General features: G+C 37.5%; 2 protein-coding genes, 1 long non-coding RNA gene, 1 other non-coding gene and 1 pseudogene across 9 annotated transcripts; 3 read left to right on the top strand and 2 right to left on the bottom strand.

Moving 5' to 3' along the window:
• Nucleotides 1–463: 463 nt before the first annotated feature.
• Nucleotides 464–547, bottom strand: TRNAM-CAU (transfer RNA methionine (anticodon CAU)). The gene is given in 2 exon segments: nt 464–499; nt 510–547. It is a non-coding gene; the product is annotated as a tRNA-Met (tRNA).
• Nucleotides 548–1,549: 1,002 nt separating this feature from the next.
• Nucleotides 1,550–3,446, top strand: LOC149026614 (pentatricopeptide repeat-containing protein At2g22410, mitochondrial pseudogene; annotated as a pseudogene).
• Nucleotides 3,447–3,714: 268 nt separating this feature from the next.
• Nucleotides 3,715–5,813, top strand: LOC149026613 (uncharacterized). Its single transcript, XR_016173340.1, has 3 exons — nt 3,715–4,010; nt 4,873–5,038; nt 5,150–5,813. It is a non-coding gene; the product is annotated as an uncharacterized LOC149026613 (long non-coding RNA).
• Nucleotides 5,814–5,944: 131 nt separating this feature from the next.
• LOC149026612 (uncharacterized) lies at nt 5,945–14,911 on the bottom strand. Of its 6 annotated transcripts, XM_089154536.1 has the most exons (12): nt 14,644–14,908; nt 13,989–14,087; nt 12,356–12,442; nt 11,425–11,478; nt 11,111–11,256; nt 10,714–10,864; nt 10,489–10,626; nt 10,185–10,256; nt 10,017–10,090; nt 9,767–9,908; nt 7,852–7,930; nt 5,945–6,443 (listed from the first exon to the last, which is right to left on the bottom strand). In XM_089154536.1, the coding sequence occupies exons 1-12, from the start codon at nt 14,788–14,790 to the stop codon at nt 6,346–6,348; spliced, it is 1,287 nt and encodes a 428-aa protein (XP_089010662.1). In that variant the 5' UTR covers nt 14,791–14,908; the 3' UTR covers nt 5,945–6,345. The 6 variants fall into 6 exon arrangements, with proteins under 6 accessions (XP_089010662.1, XP_089010676.1, XP_089010692.1 ...); XM_089154550.1 differs by lacking the exon at nt 7,852–7,930; XM_089154566.1 differs by lacking the exon at nt 5,945–6,443 and having other exon boundaries at nt 6,452–7,930; nt 14,024–14,087; nt 14,644–14,659.
• A 255-nt stretch (nt 14,912–15,166) lies between these two features.
• Nucleotides 15,167–18,572, top strand: LOC149026611 (putative 6-phosphogluconolactonase 4, chloroplastic). Its single transcript, XM_089154522.1, has 3 exons — nt 15,167–15,672; nt 15,760–15,895; nt 17,912–18,572. The coding sequence occupies exons 1-3, from the start codon at nt 15,305–15,307 to the stop codon at nt 18,377–18,379; spliced, it is 972 nt and encodes a 323-aa protein (XP_089010648.1). The 5' UTR covers nt 15,167–15,304; the 3' UTR covers nt 18,380–18,572.
• The last annotated feature ends 1,010 nt before the right edge of the window (nt 18,573–19,582 follow it).

Raw genomic sequence — 19,582 nt, 5'->3', positions numbered from 1 at the left:
TTGTGCAGTCCTTCCTAGCTACCATGTTAGAGGGATCTTGACGTCAAGAGGGGATAATCAATATGCAGAACCATGCAAGGTATAAGGTCAATGAGTAGGAGAGAGAGAGTTACAAAGAGAGAGATTTTTCTCTTGAATGTAGTTTTATTATTTTTTTTCATACTTTACACTAACTGATTGACGTTTTGCAAGAATATTTTATATTATTTTATTAATTAAGCTTATTTTATCTTATATATCCAAATACTCAATCACATGGGGGAGAGGCTAGAAAACTCTTTAATTAATTAATAAGCAATTGAGCAGAGCTGAGCCGGGCTTGAGATGATTGGGCTTATGCCCAGTCCAAGCCAAAGCTGGCCCAGCCTGACCCACCTTATTGTTTTTAACTCATAGGTTAACTTGGTAAATAATAAATGGATCATGTTGGGACTTGGGAGCACCCAACCAAAATGCAAAATAATGGGGTGAGAGAGGCTCGAACTCTCGACCTCAGGATAACTCTTAGCTATGAGACCTACGCGCTAGCCAACTGCGCCACCACCCCATCTTGCAATGTTTTAAATATAAAATAATATAATTATTAATTATCTATTCTATTGGCACTTGGGCAAAGCCTATATAAATCCAGACTAGCCCAACTATTTATTAAACATGTCAGGTTTAGCTTGGCTAGTTTACCAAACTATCAGTCCTCATTAGGGGTGACAATTTGCAGCCTGAACAACACTAGTTGGTTATAGTCTGAACTGACCCAAATCGTACCTTACTAGGCTGTGTTTGAATTGGGGGTGATAGAGCCCGTACCAGCCTGAAACCAAACCACAATCCGTTATAATCCATTTTATGATTTTACATTAAATTTGTTTGAATCTTCACATTACCACTAGGTAATCGATATAGACAATCCTACCGTTGACACTGTAATCCTAGTCCACACTTCAGGCCCATTTGGTGCCAAACCAGTCAGACTAAAATGCACCTTAATTGAGATTAACCTATTTACTTACTAATACTAGGTTATACCTCTTTATTTTCCTTAGTCTGTTTATATTTAACTTATTATTTGGTATAATTTAGCAAAGAGAGTTGAAAACAGTCTCCTTTTGATGATAAATGTCTTCACTAAATCAATGAAGGCTGAAAATCGTTTGAAGTCTTTAAATACATCATCTTCTTTCTTGGAACATCTAATAATGAATAATTTAGTATCGAAGTTGTTGATTCAAATGAATAGGTATGAATTTTTGAGATTTGAATGCATAATAAAGTTAACTTTGTTTTGTAAAAGGATAAAGAAATAGAGTGACCCTCAGAAAATTTAACAAAGATCAAAATGCACGGACACTTACGGCTTATAAGAAAAACTAACACTTTCAAATATGGTATTGGGATTCATTTTCTCAACGTTTGAACTTTGAATGGAGAGGAAAATGTAGAAAGTAAAATTGTGATAGGAAAATTTGAGAAGGTTGCAAAAGTCTATTATAAAAACCTATAATAAAGCCCAATTGGAGCATATGCTAATCTTGATTTTACAGTGGACCAACATGCCATACAAAATGTGAAAATTTTGCTTCTCTTGTTGGTATCATTTGAAAATTTCCACTCACCGGTTGATTGGATTACAATGGAAGTTGCGAAGAAGCTCCATGCACGCCTCATCAGAAACGGATTGCACACTGACCCAGTTGCGATGATGGATGTTCTCCGGGTGTACGCTCTCTCTCCTTCACATTCACAAAAAGCCTATCTTGTTTTTAATCGGATTGAAAACCCCACATTGTCAATTTGGAATTGGATGATACGTGGGTTCTCCTTAAGCGATCGACCCAGTGAAGCAATTTGTATGTATGAAAGAATGAGGTTTATAGGTGTGAAGGAAAACAAACTTACGTTTACATTCTTCTTCAAGGCATGTGCTCGTGTATCAGATATCTTGTATGGCAGGAAGATCCATGTCCATTGCCTTAAGCTTGGGTTTGATTCTTGTCCTTTTGTCTCCAATAGTTTGATTAACATGTATGCTTCCTGTGGTGAATTGAATTTAGCCCACAAAGTGTTTGATGGGATGCTCTTAAGAGATTTAATTTCTTGGAACTCTTTGATTTGCGGGTACAGTCAAAGCAATAGATTTAAAGACGTATTACTTCTTTTTGAGGCAATGCAGGCGGAGAAGGTGAAGGCTGATGCAGTGACAATGCTCAAAGTACTTTTAGCCTGTAGCTATTTGGGTTATTTAGAATTTGCTGATTCCGTGGTTAAGTATATTGTGGAGAGTCATATAAAGATAGACGTTTACTTGGGAAATACTCTAATGGATTTCTATGGAAGACATGGGTCTGTGGAGTTGGGACGAAAGATGTTCGATCAATTGCCTCAAAGAAATACAGTCTCATGGAATACGATGATCATGGGATATGTCAAAGTTGGTGATGTGGTTGCTGCACGAGAACTTTTTGATCATATGCCATCCAGGGATGTGATCTCTTGGACATCTATGATCACAGGTTACTGTCAGACAAAACGATTTTCTGACGCTTTGGTGCTTTCCAGGATATGATGGCGGCAAATGTAAAACCAGATGAAATTACAGTAGCTAGTGTGCTTTCAGCTTGTGCTCATCTGGGCATACTTGATATTGGGAAGTCAATTCATAATTATATTCGCTTGAGCAATATTAAATCTGATGTTTATGTGGGAAATTCTTTGATAGATATGTATTGCAAGTGTGGCTGCATTGAGAATGCATTGGAAGTTTTCAAAGAGATGATGGACAGAGATACTGTTTCATGGACTGCAATCATATCAGGACTTGCAGTGAATGGTTATGCTCATGATGCTATTGACTTATTTTCACAAATGTTGAAAGAAAATATTCAGCCAAGTGAAGCAACCTTTGTTGCTGTTTTGCTAGCCTGCTCTCACACAGGATTGGTGGAAAAAGGATTTGAATATTTTGAAAGCATGACCAAGTTTTATCGCATGGAACCAACGATGAAGCACTATGGATGTATGGTTGATCTCCTGAGCCGCTCTGGCAATCTGGACAGGGCATTTGACTTCATTCAGAAAATGCCAGTAGACCCTGATGCCATTGTGTGGAGGATATTGCTGAGTGCTTGCAAGCTTCAGGGAAATGTTTCGCTGGCTGAGGTTATCACAAAGAAACTTATTGAATTGGATCCTGATAACAGTGGCAACTATGTTCTCTTATCTAATACATATGCAGGAGCAAATAGGTGGGATGATTCCATGAATATGAGAGAATTGATGAAGGATAGCGATGTGTATAAGGCTGCTGGTTGTAGCTTCATCGAAGCTGATGGCATGCTTCTTGACTCTTCCAAGTCAGAGCAACGCCCTTTCCCATCAAATCTTCACTAGTTAATGTTCCATGGGATCTTCTTGAGAACTGATCGAGGATTAGTGTCAGCCAATTCTGATGAAGCAGCTGCAGATCCCAAGCCAATTCCGATGAAAGCAGCTGCAGATCCGAATATGAGTTTCAATTACCTTAATTTTCCTTTTAGTTTGTTTTGCAGATGCATCAAGTACACCTTATTGGGGGTCTGCTTTCTCATGGTATATGCTTCTTGACTAAACTTATTATTTTGTTACTGCATATTTTCTTCATTCCATCAACTCCCCCCCCCCCCCTATTTGGATTATAACTTGATTTATATGTTTATTTGATCAGAAATCAACGGTACTGGAACATAGCATTATATCTTTTTTTCTATTTAAAATTTTCTTAGAAAATAGAAATCAGAATCTGTGGCTAATTGAATTAATTTTTATTTGATATACAGGGTTTAATTTCAAGAATGTACTCAAGCCTTGGAACCTTAAAACCATAAAACACATTGGCTGCTGGGTTCTTTTTGCAGTTGGATGTACCAGTTAGAACTAGTTATCCTTCTGGTCCCTGTGGTTGTTGAAAAGATGAAGCTCAAAGGCTATACTGAAAATTTGCCACATTGATTCCAGGAGGCGCCTGAGAGATGGAGGTTCTTCCCTGCCCCCTTCCTATATTTTGTCGGTATTTGCTCTTTTTTCTAGCATTCATGCATTTCAGTTTATTCACATAAAGTAACCAAATGAGCTTGCTTTAAAAAAAAAAAAAAAAAAAAAAAGGGTTTGTCATCCATATATCTGTCTAGAGCTGATCTATGTATTCAATTAGATATCACCGGTCGTAAGTGCTCCAAGGCAGTGAAGCTTCAGTGCAGAAGTCAGCTTTAGGGTTCTAGAAACTTCTGTAGAGGTACTCTGTTTGTGTATGTGTGTGTGTTTTTCTATTATTTAGCCGATCATTTCCAAGTTTCATGGGATCTTAAGATGTTCTGCTTCATGTTTTCACTAATTATAGGATTCTTTTTTGTCCTAATGTATAATATTTAGTTTGGGTAATCTTTTTTGGTATTCAAATCATCTATAATTTATTAAATAATAAAGTCATTCAATAGTTTCTTATAACTTGCATGAATTTTTAATGTTTAGTCATTCACGATCTTTTCAACCTGTATACATTGTTTAAGAATATTAAGATCATTACATACATAGGGTTTTTTTTGGGTTGTTTTAGTCTTTCAACCGATATGAAAATTGAAAAAAAAATTGCATATGTAGGTAGATTTGGAAGATCTTAATAGCTTTGGGAGCAAAATAGTAGATAATTTTCTGTTTTTCCCTCAACACTTTCCTTTTAGGAGCTGCATATTATTAAAGATGTGTTTTAACATGATACTATATATATATAAAGTGTGTATATATATACTTTGTCCAGAACCAGTATATCCAACATTTCTCTGACACATTTCCAGGATGTCTCTTCAGCATTTAATTTTTATTTCTTAAAAATTCATGCAGAGGCTCTGCCACATGATGATTATTGTGGTTATTTTACCTGTTAGAGGGCAAGCTTTAGTGCAAGTAAGGTTGCTCTTCTGCAACTGGTCACAGGCTTGAGCAGGGTTAAGGCTGCATTGCATATGACACTTCCCAGACCCTACAATGGCGGGGTCCTACTGCATTGGTACCCTTTTTTCTTTTTTATGTTCAATACTAGGCAATTCTTGATTTTTAAGTTGTAACCTTGAATATTTGCTAGAATTACCACCTAATTCTGGAGCTTATCCATATGCAGGAAATCCATGTTTTGTACTTTGTTGAGATGGACATATGGTTGGTTATGGGCCTTATGGCTATAATGAGGAAGAATAAAGCATAAGTGAGATAGGGACACAAATGAAGTAGGGAGAAAAGGAAACATGAAAAAGAAAGAGATTTGGAGTTTACAAGCAGCAGGTTGGATTGCCGAAGTTCAAACTTGAATAAACAAGTTGTTCTGGAAGACTTTTGAAGTTTGATCCCAACCAATTGCTGATTCCGGAATAGCACATGAAATCTTATCACAATGTTGTTTTTCAGGCAAGAGGTGGCGTAATTGTTGAAGATGCTCATAATTCTCTGCAGGTTGGTTAACTGGAGGTCAGCTGAAGGTGCCCATATGAATATGCTTTCTGCAGAAGGGTGGTATTTGAAGCTCATGGTTGCACCAGCGGAGCCGAGGTGAGGAAACACTCCCTCCCCGAAAACTCTGCTCCACTTTTGCAGCTCTCATTGCCCAGAAAGCAGCAACCGAATACTTTTGTAATTGCCACATTGGGAGTTTGGGACTTGTCTCTTTTTGTTCATCTAGATCTGAAGAGACAGGAGAGGAGGCCAACCTAGATGAAAACGAAAACCAGACGTTCATCTCCACCTATTCTGATTCAGCTCAGACGATTTGATTTAATTAATTTTGTGAACACTAGAGTTTGTTTGGTTGCAAGGATATATATATATATATATATATATATATATATCATAACCCAATGTGATTACATAAACTATATAAACTTCATATCATATTAACGATAATAGATTTTTACACGTAATTTTTATCTACTCTTTAAAATCAAAGGGAAAATGAAAGCAAAGTAAAATGAAATTTGGTGGCTAAAAACTAACCAAAAAGACTACTTAGCGATTTTCAGGTACCAATTCTGGCTGATCCTCGCTGATTCTGATCCTCACTGAATTGGAAATTTGGAATCAGCAAGACCAGATCGAAATTGGCAATTGACTGATTTTTAAACATTCTGCATCTATTATCCTGAGACTAAATTCTGGAACGCGACCGTGTCTTCCACTACAAGATTAGACTATTTTGTCCGTGATGCCATTTCCATATAGATTGTGTTGTTAGCAACGAGTGACTGGTGATGGATATCCAGAATGTGTAAATTATGAAGCCAATAATAATTAAGATATCGCGGGGAAACTGAAATTTGAAAATTTTCATTCCACGGTTTTCAGCAGCCTAAACAACACCGCTGCTTCCCTGCTCCTTGAGAAATCAGTACAGAAGGCCTGGATCTCAATGAACATATCTTGAACTGCAATACCATGAACACGAACACAGTGAATTCATTCACCCAAATTTAACCATGCGAAATATAGACAATGAAGTATAGCAACCATCAGGAACACACACACTATGAATTCATTAATTCACATCTAACCATATGGATTACAAGAAATAAAGTATCCATTGTATCCAGAGCTTGTATAAAGAAGATCAGCACTATAACTCTCTGATATATACCACAAAAAGCAAAGTACATATTGATTCGTTTTTTGTTCTTAGTATGTTTGGTTTCTACCTTGACTTTTAAATTGATCTACTTCGGTTAAAATTGAAAATGTTTAGCTTTAGAATTGCCACCGAGAGCTATTCAAACAAAAGGTTTAGGCATCAACTTCCATCAATTTTCTCTTGAGTAGAGGGCTTTGATCCAATAGCCTTTCCCAAACCAACACAACCGTTCATATTGATAAGAATAGGGCCAATCGGCCTAGTCAGTATTCATCCTGTCATTCTGGGTGTCCCAAAAATAGTCGAGTTTTCTGGGTGTCTCTAAGGAAGAGAAAGACAACAAATCATGCTTTCGAAAATCTGAAATCTTATTTCTCTTCACTTACCGTCAGCCTTTAAGAAGTCTACCAAGATTCCTATAATAAATGAAAACTAGGAAAAATGTTGGCTGATAATTGATCTAGTTCCATGGCCAAAAAACTACAGGGAATTTTTGTGCTGAAACTAAAAATGCAGGAGACCCTCCTGATCCTGTGGATGCATCAGTTCTTTGGACCTTAATTAAGGATTATGACAGAATCACGGTAAAGTGGTAATGGAACCTCCCAACAGTAACAATTATCTCCATTATTAGTGCAATTCTGTTCTGATGACACATGACAATGACTATAGTTCTTCACCATCTTACGCTGATAGATGCGCAACAAATAACGGGAGACCACAAAAGAAATAGCTTTTGTTTACTGATAAATGAATAGATAAAAGAACAGGATAGATGAGGCTGAAACTTTCCCCAACGCTTCATAACTTGCACTGCAAAGTTATCTCTGTTGTGATCTAGTGATCCAGTGTCTAAGTCTGGAAACAGCCTCTCCCCACAAGGAGGCAAGGCTGTGTGCATTTTGAACCTCCCAGACCCCCTAGTGCTGGGAGCCTTGTGCACTAGGTAAGCCTTTGTTTTAAGTCGTTTCCAATTCTTTTATTTTAATTCAAGCTCTTTTGCAACTTTAGCCACAGCCATTATCCCATATATGAAAGTGAATATCCTACATCCGGAAAAAAAACAGATGAAATGATCTATTTATACATACAATGCCTTCCAAGAATTATGTGTTCACTTATGCATGTACTCAAATCCACTAAAAGAAAGAGCACACAAAAATCACAACAAATAAGAAGGAAACACATTCTAACAGGGATGTCCTCACCGTTGAAAATCTTATTTCGGATTAAGCTTTCTAAGAAAACACATACAAGTCTGACAAGTCTGTACTGCATATACTTACCCTGAGAAATAATATAAAAACAACATTAAGAGATTGTATTCACAATTTGGCAGGAGTAACTAACAAAAATCTAGTTGAGACAGACACGAAGTGCTCACAAAATATTGGCAAATAGAATATGGATACGTCAGAGGGTTGCTTAACAGATGCTAAAGTCAAGACAGGAATTAGATGCTAGTGTGCGAGAGAGACGACAAGCGTAGCACTAATTAAGTTTGACAATTCTCTTCCTCCTTTACAGGCCGGCCAGTTGGTCTTACATTCACCCTCTGTTCATGGTTTAGACTAACTCTATAAGGTGACCTGACCCAATAACTTGGAAATCAAGAAACAAGACCTAGAACGCTTTTAAAACAGGTTTACATTTTTCCTATTGAGTGATGGATGACAGCGGCAAATACAGCTGGTAGCCTTCATGCAGGTTTAGAGCATTTCCCATTGTCAAGGGGGAAGCGGACAAAGGAAAGTCACTCTCTGTGTTCAACTATTGGGAGTGACTTGTTCTGAGTTATCACAGTAATTGTGATTGGGGTTCCAACTGCCTATTTTTGGACCAAATGTTTGTCACACCATCTAGGAAATTCGATTCAGACTGCTGCCCCATTTGTCAACCCTTAAATCCTCTCTTTCCCAAAACCCAGAAACAATACCTTCACTAATAGATTCTCCTATCCACTTAACAAAGCCCACACATCAAACCCTAACCTTAAAACTGACAAAACCCTGAATTCTGACCTAGCTGAATTTACCTGATCATGGCAGATCCTGGATTTTGACTTCCAGTTGGTCTCCAGCCAATCCACAACTGCCCCAGGCAAATACCATAACTTTTATGGCATAAAAATAGTTCAAAAGTATATTTTTGACCATATTGAGGGGTATTTCAGCAATTCTAGAAGTATACTTTGAACAGTTCTGTGGTATATCTTCGATTTCACCATGGTCAATACCAGTCAAAACCAAACTCTTGAACCTTAAATATATCTTAGTTGATCAAAGCCCGAGATTCCTGTAGGCTGGGTGTAAATAAAGAACTAAGCTAGGAGGATCAACACTAGAGGGCTAGGAGTTTGTTGAAGAGGGTTCCAATGCCAAGGGTTGTCTTGCCACAGGTCTAAAATTTCAATACAGAAAACTAGTGCCTCGATGCAAGTGAAGAGCTTACTTCTCAATAAGAGTGAGTAAGGACAATGGATTATGTCAAGTTTGGTTGGACCAAACTGAACACAACCTATTGGTTGGACCAAACTGAACACAACATATTTAGTAATTCCATCAATCCATAAAAACCTCATCTTATGTACGAACAAATGCTGTGTTCAGTCAACCTACTGCAGCTAGTGTTTTCATGGGCGTGGATTTCTGCCATGTTTCAGGCTAATGGAATTGAGAAGAAATGCACTAACGACCATAGAAAAGTTATGAACTTCTGACTCCAACAATGCTAAACATAACTTAACCACCAGCATAAACACCTATTTTAAGTATATAATTTATTTCTGCAATTTAAAAGTCACTGGCCAAACAGGTTGAGTGACAAAGTGACCCTCAACCCAAACATGACCCACTTAAAATCCAGTTGTGTTGTGCCAATGTTTTATATTATAGTCACTCAAGTGAAAACCCACACAGTTTGCCATTTTTTTGGTCAGATTGGCAGTCAGGTTGTACATGACCTTCATATTCGTAAGGAGCATGGTTTTATCACTATTAGATAAGTTGTTACAGTAAACAGAAAGAGATAAAGCAGGGAAAAATAACAAGGGAATTAGTAGGATACAACCCTTGATTCCCATAGAAAAAATAAAACTAGCAAGAAAACAAAAGGGTAAAGTACCTTGATGTTTTTACAGGATGATAAACAATTTCTGATATACATGTGCACAAATTCTGTAGGAAGATCAACTTCTTCTGTTAACCTATTTACAACTTCTATGGAATGTAGGCTCATATCCATATTCACAAGAACCGTAAAGTATCTGCATGACACACCCATGAGAAAAAAAGAAGTGGGTTATATAGAGCTACATATAATTCAGGGAACTGAAAAAGAGAAAGCTAATTAACAAGTATTAATAACAAAATACTCTGAAATTTCAGCAGAATTCATCAACTTTGTAAGAACCGCAATGGCAATAAGTGGATTGTGTTTCACCAGCTCCTGAAAACAAGAAAAAGGACGTCTTTAATATCAAAATAAGAGAGGCCTATGATAACAACAAAGAACAAAACTCTGTAACAATGCAAGTGCATACAGGTAATTTTTGCGGTGTCAGTCCACAGTGGTACACAGGCTTCGGGTCATTTGCCAACTCCACCAAGACTTGCTGAAAATAAAATAATAAAGTATAGACAATAAAGATGCAGGAGCCTACAAATTTTCAAGAAATTGATAAGGAAGTTGAAGCAACACTCCTCTCTTACAGATATGGTAATCCAATCATTTGAAACAGAATCCATGGTATTTCAACATCTTTAGTTTTTCTTTTCTTTTCTTTTTTTCAAATAGATAAAAATCTATACTCTATAGAAATCTACTATTTTTCCAAAAATAGACACCTTCTGTTGGGCAGGCACAAGTGGTCCCTTCAAGGCTTTTGCAATCAGATCCCTAACTGCAGATCCTCTGATAGTGTCAGCACACATACCATAGTCCCATAATAGCTCATGGTTATTGTCAGGGTTGAGCCACTCAATCTGCAGAAGATTACGAAGCACTAAGCCCAATAAGAAAGGCAAAGCAGAGGAGTGATTAAGTTCTAACTTATCATGTAGGAATCTTGCCTCTCCATCTTGTATTGGGAGTCGCGGTGGAAGAGGTCGAATCCATTGAGGATCTAATCGTTCCAAGGACAAATGCAACAATCCGGTTATTGTCTCATCCCTGTCTCCAGATCCAACTCTTGGTATAGAGCCAGGTTCTGTATATTGAAGCCTAAAATGCATACATGTCAAACACTTGAGAGAAATTAATGAGAGAAATTAATGAGAGAAAACACCAACATTAGTTGAATCACTGACAGAAATCAACATCTATCAAGAACATAAAAGGATCAAATAAAATAAGTAGGGGTTAAATCAAAATTAGTAATAATTACAGGGGCTCATGCATATACTTCCTTTTATTTTCAATAATAATAAAGACATCACATAAATAACCGTTAACAGTTAAGGGCCATACTCTGGTAAATCCGGATCACAACCACGAGGTACGTCAGGATCTGAAACTACATTTTTCACAGCAGCACTCATGAATAAGCTAGTATAACGTTCTCGCGGTTCTTTGTCACAATATTGCTTCTGCAGTTGTTCACATTGAGGGAGAACCTGGAACCCCATAGAAAAGAATTGAACAGCTATTCACACAAGGAACATAACCAACCAGAAACAAAAATTAATTCAACAGACTGGGTCAAGCTAAATGGCAAGCTTAGTGTACATCATTTTCAAAGCTCGGACTCGACATCAATTATCACTGAAAGATATAGTACTCACATGTGATGAAGGATCAAATCCTTTGATATAATCTACTGCTGACTTATTAAGAACCTGCATCACAAAAAATTCCCTACTAAGAACATAAATTGGTAAACAAGAAGGCAGTCTAAAAGAGATGTTAACAAACATATGTAACAATGGATGTATGTGAAACAAAACCAAAGAGCAAAGACACACCAAACCCCAAGATTCATAATCACTATGGGTTATTGGAAGGGATTCCAGGTCAAGGTCCAGGAAGAATTCTTTAGAGATAAATGGAAGACAAATTAAACCACAAGTACACCAGGCAACAACTCTTAACAAAGGCCTTCTCAATGTATTCCAATATTGAAAGGGAGTACAAGTTCAAAACATTACTGTGAAACAGGTACCCATCAAAAAGTACAGAGACCAGAAAAGATAGGTTCAAGATAATACCAACATGTCAAATCAAGATCTGACAGAAAACACAGACAATTCCCACTTCCTGACTTAAACAGGTAAACTTCAACATTTTCTTTCAGGATTAGTAAAGTCCGATCTTTACAAAAAACAATCCAATAGTCTAAGAATTTGCAGGTCAATTTTGACTATCAAAATAAGTGACTATTGGATTGTTCCTTGGAACACATGGCACCATTTGAGTCATAGGCAGCAAAGCAGCAGGGGTGTCAGGTAATCACTCTGGCAATTCTGTCTCCCAGAGGACTAGAGGAGACAAAGACAATGTTCAATAACCAAGCCATTTGACAAAAAGATCTTCATAGAAAACTGATATGTGTTTTCATAAGAACCTAAAATTTGACCACATCCATTTTTAAGTCCCTAAAATAAGTAAGTCCACCAGTGTCTGAATCAGAATGTGCAACATATGTCTAACAGCACACATTTTTTCATGCAAGAAGAGTGTTTCAAGGAAAAATATAAAATATGTGCAATTATAAGCCTCCTTGTAGTTGCCGGCACAAGCAGACCCCAACAACTGGAGAATAAAAGCCCTTTCCATTTTCTCAGCCGCATCATCACATGCCGCCTGCAAAGAGATAAGAGTAAATCCATAAACATGCAATTTCTATCGCTGAAGACAGAATAAATCCATGAACATGCAATTTCTATTGCTGAAGACAGAATAGCTTCGAAAACAAAGAAGCCATGCTTCTTGTATAATGGGCACAAGTAAGAAAATGAATCCAGTGGAAATATGGAAGCATCAATTTGTCAAAGTCAAAACCTATGTCCAATAAAATGAATTGTAGCAACATAGGAAGAGACTCAAAACAGGACTGCAAATGTAAATCAAAATCCAGCCCAACTAAAACACCCAATAACAATTGCTTGCAACTTAAATTGAACTACATAGAACCAGGTCAGTTGAACAAACCAAACCAACTTAGAAATAGGCCAAAAATAAGTACTAAGTCCTAATAAAGGAAATCCTGTATAAAATCATACTCCCAGGTTTTAGGTCCATAAAAGTGATCTATTACATTAAAAACCTAATGGACCAAAAGCCCAACGTGTATAGAACCAATCCTAGATTTATTCTAATAAACAAGTCTATTGTGGTGAATCTACATCAGTATGCATCTGACAACTCTAAAATTCTGCTTGCCAAAATAGTAATAGTTATACATCTCCACATATCAATGTATTCTACAAATTAGAACTATGAAAGCACAAAGCATATGAAAGCACAAGAAAAGGAACCTGCCTAATTAATTCGAGGTGCAACTAAAAAGAAACACTTAAAAGTATATCATAATTGACATAAATGAACCCCCCCCCCCCCCCCAAAAATAAAATAATAAATAAATAAATAAACACACACACAGAAAAAATCGCACAACAATATGAACTCAAAAATTAATTGGTGACAATTACATTAAATAATGCAACAGATTAAAAGGCCTGGGTTGAGAAGTCCTTTAGCACATAAGCATATGTGCATTCCAAAGCCTAATACAGGATTCTAAACAATTAGCAATTTATAGAGTACGCATTAGTTAATTAGTTTGAACTGCCACTAGGGCTGCACTTTTTGAACAAAAACGGTAATATGCTCTGTTTGCTTAAATAGTTAACTCTCATCACACAGATGAACAGGCATGCTCCTCGGTGACATAATGCCAGGTGCCGGGGGCATGTCTCTTAAGAATTGCCCAAGGGCATGCCTTCATACGCTGCACAATGCTCACATCAAAAGTCAAAGTTAGAATATCCTAAGATGGAGGTTTACTGATTTAGAAAATATCTGATATGATTAACAAGGCAGTAACTCATACTCTCTCCACATACATGGACAGAGCTATTAAGTCATACAAGGTATGGGAGTCATACTACACAGGGAGAAAGAATCTGGTGATTTAAAACAAGAACTTATGATCTAACCGAAAATGGATAATTCCCATGGCAGGGAAGGAAAAAAATATAAATGAAACCGGAATCAACACTTTAATCAGTATCAAATACTCCAAAAATACATCAATGGATCTCAGGCAACAAAGGCACAGTTTTTTTAAGTCATAAGAAATAATTACCACAAATATCAAGAAATTCTTCAAGTACCAAAGCATACTCACATTAATAAGAAAAGAAACGAATGGAATTGTTGAACCTGGCAATGAAGAAAGAATAGCAAATGCTATCAAACGCTGAGTTGGCTTTAGCATCTTTTTCTCCTGGGGGTAAAAATCTGAACCGTTAGCAATTGTTGCCATTCGCATCGTCATCACAGAAAATCAAAATGTAATCATATTTGACAAAGAATGGACTTGGTTCTTGACTACAAGATTCAATTTATCTCACTACTATACCACCTTCCTCATGCATATTCTTCCCATAACTCCATCACCGAGTCATATACAACCGTAAGATGCCTCTCTATCTTTTAGGGTAAAGTAAAATGTCTCTCTCTCAGAGACTTCAGAACCTTCTTTATTCTTTTTGTTGAAAAGAATTGAGAACTTAACACTTGTATATGAGTTAACTAAATTCTTGATTCTATTTAATCGTTCAGCTTCAGACAGGATGCACTACCAGAGATAATTTATTTCGAAAAGTATCAAGCGCAAAAAGATTGAAGAACCTAACTCAGTGATCTGAACCCAAAATTCATGCCCCAAAACCTGACCAACAATCCAGCAGTTCACATTGCACTTCAGCATACCAAATACGTATAAAAGTTCAAAAATTAAGAAGTTACGCCCGAACAGATAGAAGATGAATATATCTTGCCTCCAAGAGAAAGGCCAGCGAACAGCAGATTCCGAAATGCATTTCTATCGGAAATTCAGAGCCGAAATCTGAGATGATTTGTTCAATCGACCGTTGATCCGCGTTTAGCAGGGATAACAGCGTCTTAGAATCTCGTACGCTGATCATTTTTCAGAATCACAAAGACGAATTTCAGTGCACGCAGGTCTATCTCTTCAGTGCTAGTGCATAAAATCAAGGAATCTGTGCTTCACCAAGAAACCATGGAGTCATGGACAGACGAGAAGTCGGTCCTTATAATCGTGGATTAGTTAGGTCTTTTCGTACACTACGGAACGGAACGTAAGCCGTTTATTTTGCAAGAAGGGCATAAATGGTATTACAGTCAGTCTTGGTGATGGTTCTGATGGAAAACCTAGAAGTCAAATTCTACTCTAGATTCCACCCAAAATATGAAATTACATAGTTACCCTTGAGTTTTAAATAGTGGTGGGATCATGAATTTGACACGTCGCCAACAGTCTGACTTTCAGAAAAGCAAGAAGAAGAAGAAGGTAACAACTAACAAGTCACAACACGGACTTTCGATTTTTATCCGTAACAACATACCGTGGCGAACCTGGAAGACTGAACTGAGGAAGACACCACAAAGGAAGTGGTGGCTATATAAGGGTTTCCATGTATGGAGTCCATTAGTTCATCTTCCCTTCGTGCGTTTTCCACTCCGTTTTCGCGCTTTCGTCGACCTACAGTTGACCTTCTCTCAGTCCCGAGGTTGATTCCGGCGAGAACTTTTCCTTGCTCCTTCAGATCGATTACGGTTTCCTCGACAACCTCAAATCCGAACCTTTCGAATACGAAAGTGCAGTCATCTGTCAAGGCAGAAATGGCGATTGCGAAAGGTAAAGCGGCGGTGCAGGTATTTGACACAGAGGAAGATCTCTCGGTCTCTCTCGCCAAGTATACCTCAGATTTGTCTGAGAAATTCGTGAGAGAGAAAGGGACTTTCTCTGTAGTTGTATCCGGGGGTTCTCTCATTAAAAGCATTAGGTCAGTAAACAAGTAACTTGTCTTCGCATATTGTTATGTTCTTCTGTTTTATGCCTTTTTGTTGACTTTCTGAAAATGGGATTTCAGGAAATTAACTGAACCTCCTTACGTTGATTCGATCGACTGGGCGAGATGGCATTTCTTTTGGGTGGATGAGAGGGTTGTTCCCAAAGATCATTCTGACAGTAATTACAAACTCGCTTATGATGAATTCCTGTGCAAGGTATGATTGCTTCACTACTTAATCAAAGTTTCCATTTTTGCAGCTGACACTTGGCCTTTCTGAACCATGACAAAGATCAACATGTTTCTAGACCTTTGGTAGGAATTAATACAGAGACCTAGATTCTTTTTTTTTTTTTTTTTGGTCAGAAAAAAAATTTATGTACTAACATCAAAGCCTCTGGGGATTTTACATCTAAGGTTATCATAAAGTAAGACCCAAGATAAGAAGGGGGGAGGGGAGTTAAGATGGAAGAACCAGTCCTGTGATTTAGCGGTAGTTTTGGCGAGAACATCGGCAGAAAAGTTAGCCTCTCTAAGGGTATCGTGAAACTGACATTCTGTGAAGGCAGCGGCAAGGTGGAAATATTCTTCACAAGGGAAGTAACCTTCCAAGAAGGATGGGATTGTGATGTTAGAAATGTCGCCAGCGCTTGTTTATCCGTTTACAGAATTATGTGTGAGAGTTGAAACTGCTGTGCCCACTGAAAAACTTTGCGAACTGCAATGCCTCGGCCACCATGGATTCATTGCAATGTTAACTTTGAAATAATAAACTTTATGGTTTTGTCCGGTGAAAATTCAGATTGGGGCCTGATAATTTAACCTGATATTGTGATTATGGAATGAGCTCCTTTTGCATCCTAGACTCGTCACCTGTTGATCTTTCTGTACACTTTTTGAAATACGTTAGAGATTTTAATGGAAATTTATCTGGTCCATTTCTGATCCATTTCCTTACATATGTGTGCCATGTTTCCCAACTTCACATCAAATGATTGAAAATCATTTATAAATCACATCAAATGAGTGATTGATGTGACTTATAAATGGATTTCAACAATTTGATGTGATGTTGGAATGCATGTCACACATCTACAAGGAAATGGATGGTCCATTTCTGACAAGGAAATGGACCTGATATGAGTCCAGATTTCAAATGCAACAACCATGTAGGTTGATGTCTTATAAGCACTCTGTTTCCTTCTCCATTATCTCAAGCCAAGTAATATGGCTTTTCCCCTTTACCTCCATTCAAGTGAAATTTGGTTGTTGACTTGTCCTTTGAATGCCATCAACTCTTGCTGTATCCATCGCTCACACTGTGGGCTACATTTATCTTAGATTTTTATGATGAATGTAATTTTTTTTTCTTTTAAAATCTTCCGAGTTTTAATGCGTTGCTTCACCAGTAACTTCAATTTTTTATTGCTTAATGATCCGAGTTGTGATGTCTTCTATTATCTTTTTGTCCTTATTTATTTAGCTTTTGTTTACAAATCTGGTATTTGACCAAAGTTCTGTTACCATCCTTCATTAAAGTATTATTATTGTCTGCTATTCTTGCTCTACTCATTTATTTGAACTTCTGATCTCAGTGACAGATTCTGCGTTTAAAGTTTTGCTTTCTTCTCCATTGCTTTCTTAACATTCCATTCCGTATAGAATTGCTGGTGTTTTAACCATTCTCTGACCGATTGAATAGAATTGATTCAATTAACTGTTGGTGCATGGTTTGAGAACTGTCTTTTATGCAAATAGGCAACAAGGTTGCATATCCTTGTTTTCATCCCTTTGAAATGTCACCTCCCTCTTGTTGGCCTTCTTGACTAGGCCTTCATATTGGATTACTGTCTAATGCAACTGCATTATAAGCAGTAATGCAAGTACATAACATCTCTGCCAAAGAGGCTGTAGATGGAGGTTATCCTTGATAAGTGTAATAAAATACACATGCTACTCACTACTAATGGGGGAGAAGCCCCCAAATCTCCTGAAGTTTGTGTGTGTGGTTTGCTTCCCAAAGTATGAGCAAATTTCTCTTCAGCTTTCAAGGCGTCGCTATATATGCAGACTGAAGGTTCCGTAACTTATCAAAAGTCCAATTTTTGCTGTCTTATGCTGCATATGCTAAGAAAAGTGTGTTCGATCAAGATGACTTTGTTTATCAGCAACAAATAAATTTTGATGTCCTTTATTTTGAAAATACATTATGGATTATAATGTTTCATGGCAGGTTCCTATTCCTACTGGTCATGTCTATGCTATCAACGATGCACTTTCTGCTGAAGGAGCTGCTGATGATTATGAAACTTGTCTTAACCAGTTGGTAAAGAACAAGATAGTTGATTTATCAGCAGCTACTGGATTTCCAAAATTTGATCTCATGCTGTTGGGAATGGGTCCAGATGGTCATGTGGCTTCTTTATTCCCCGGGCATCCTCTTTTAAGTGAGAACAAGCGTTGGGTTACTTTCGTGAAGGACTCGCCGAAACCACCACCAGAGAGGATCACTTTCACTCTTCCAGTAATCAATTCATCTGCCAATGTAGCACTTGTGGTAGCTGGATCTGGTAAAGCTGACCCTGTTCATAGAGCGCTCAGTGGTGATAACCAAAGTTCTGATATGCTGCCTGTTCAAATGGTTTCACCAGAAGGGGAGCTAGCTTGGTTTCTGGACAAGGGGGCAGCTTCAAAGCTGTAGGATTATGAATACATTTGATTCTGTGTTTACGGATCCATATAAATAATTTCTCTTATCGTTTTGGAAGTGGGTTGTTTAATAAGAGGGTTGTATTTTACATGTTAAGCAAGTACTTGTACTACTAAGGGTAGCAGTGACTACAGAGGCCTTTTCTCATTTATGTTGTCAATGAAGAAAGATTAAAATGAACTAATTTCATTTTGCAGTTACTAGTGGAGATATCCCCTTTGGTCCTAAAGCTCTAAAGTGAATTGTGGTTGCATATAAGTTTTGAGTTTATGAATGTTTTCAGTTTCTAAATTCGTTATGAGCTTTCCTGGTTACTGTCTTCATGAATGCCACTTTTTATTGCTTTGATTCTCATGGTGGGGAGGTCTATTGTACTTCCCCCCCCCCTTGATAACACAAACCACCCACCAATCACATGAGATTAAGGAACTTTAATCATACGTGCTTATTGGCTAGAATTAATGCTCCTGAGAGGCTAGAGTTAGAATAAGGTTGGGCTGTAGGAAGCTTCGTGAAACATTAACCAAACTTGAGTTCCTTTATTTGAACACAAGTCTAGCTGGAAATCACTCATGTATTAAAAATTCAAATCTTAACATGTTGTTAATCAAATCAGGCAAATTTGATTGAGTTTTGAGTTTTGACCATGAGAGAGAGACAAGTTAGACGCAAGATTCAGGCCAAACCAATGCGAAGGTTAGATTAAAATGAGATAGAGAAGAAGAAAACATGGTTGACTTACAATGCCTTGAACTCAAGTTAAGTCCTCAACTCTGGTGTGGGCTGTGTGGCCCGACATGATTCTAGTTGTAGGTCCAGCAGATTTTTATTGCCTGCTGTTCTGATAGGTTACTGTTTCCTCCTATTGGCCATTAGATGGTAAACACATAGTCATATTCTGATCTTATGGCTGAGATTTTTTTGAACACTTAACCATTTCAACATAACTTTTCTCCCTCTTTACCATTTCAACCTAACTTTTCTCCCTCTTTTTCAGCTCATACTAGTCTCTCCTTTGTCTCCGGCAATACCGACTGACCACGGCACCACCATTTGGTCTTCTCCGAAAGAGGACCAGACGATAATAAAAATTTTTGGGAATAAAAAATAACCGAATATTCTATTTTTCTCAGGGAAAACCATAGGAAATCTTTGATGAAGTTCCCATGGTTGAATGAGAAAGATTTTGAAATC

This window comes from Hakea prostrata, chromosome 1 (genome assembly GCF_041222555.1).
Source record: "Hakea prostrata isolate BN-2017 chromosome 1, UWA_Hpros_2, whole genome shotgun sequence".
NCBI lineage: Eukaryota > Viridiplantae > Streptophyta > Magnoliopsida > Proteales > Proteaceae > Hakea > Hakea prostrata.
This window is presented reverse-complemented; position numbering and strand designations above follow the sequence as displayed.

Bases quoted from the DNA above. Each gene is read 5' to 3' on its own strand.
- LOC149026612 (XM_089154529.1), bottom strand. From the start codon at position 14,790: ATGATCAGCGTACGAGATTCTAAGACGCTGTTATCCCTGCTAAACGCG. The intron at 14,088-14,643 runs GCAAGATATATT...TTTTACCCCCAG, and splicing joins CGCTGGCCTTTCTCTTGGAG to GAGAAAAAGATGCTAAAGCC. The intron at 10,627-10,713 runs GCAAGATTCCTA...AATCTTCTGCAG, and splicing joins TCCCAATACAAGATGGAGAG to ATTGAGTGGCTCAACCCTGA.
- LOC149026611 (XM_089154522.1), top strand. From the start codon at position 15,305: ATGGAGTCCATTAGTTCATCTTCCCTTCGTGCGTTTTCCACTCCGTTT. The intron at 15,673-15,759 runs GTCAGTAAACAA...ATGGGATTTCAG, and splicing joins TCTCTCATTAAAAGCATTAG to GAAATTAACTGAACCTCCTT. The intron at 15,896-17,911 runs GTATGATTGCTT...GTTTCATGGCAG, and splicing joins ATGATGAATTCCTGTGCAAG to GTTCCTATTCCTACTGGTCA.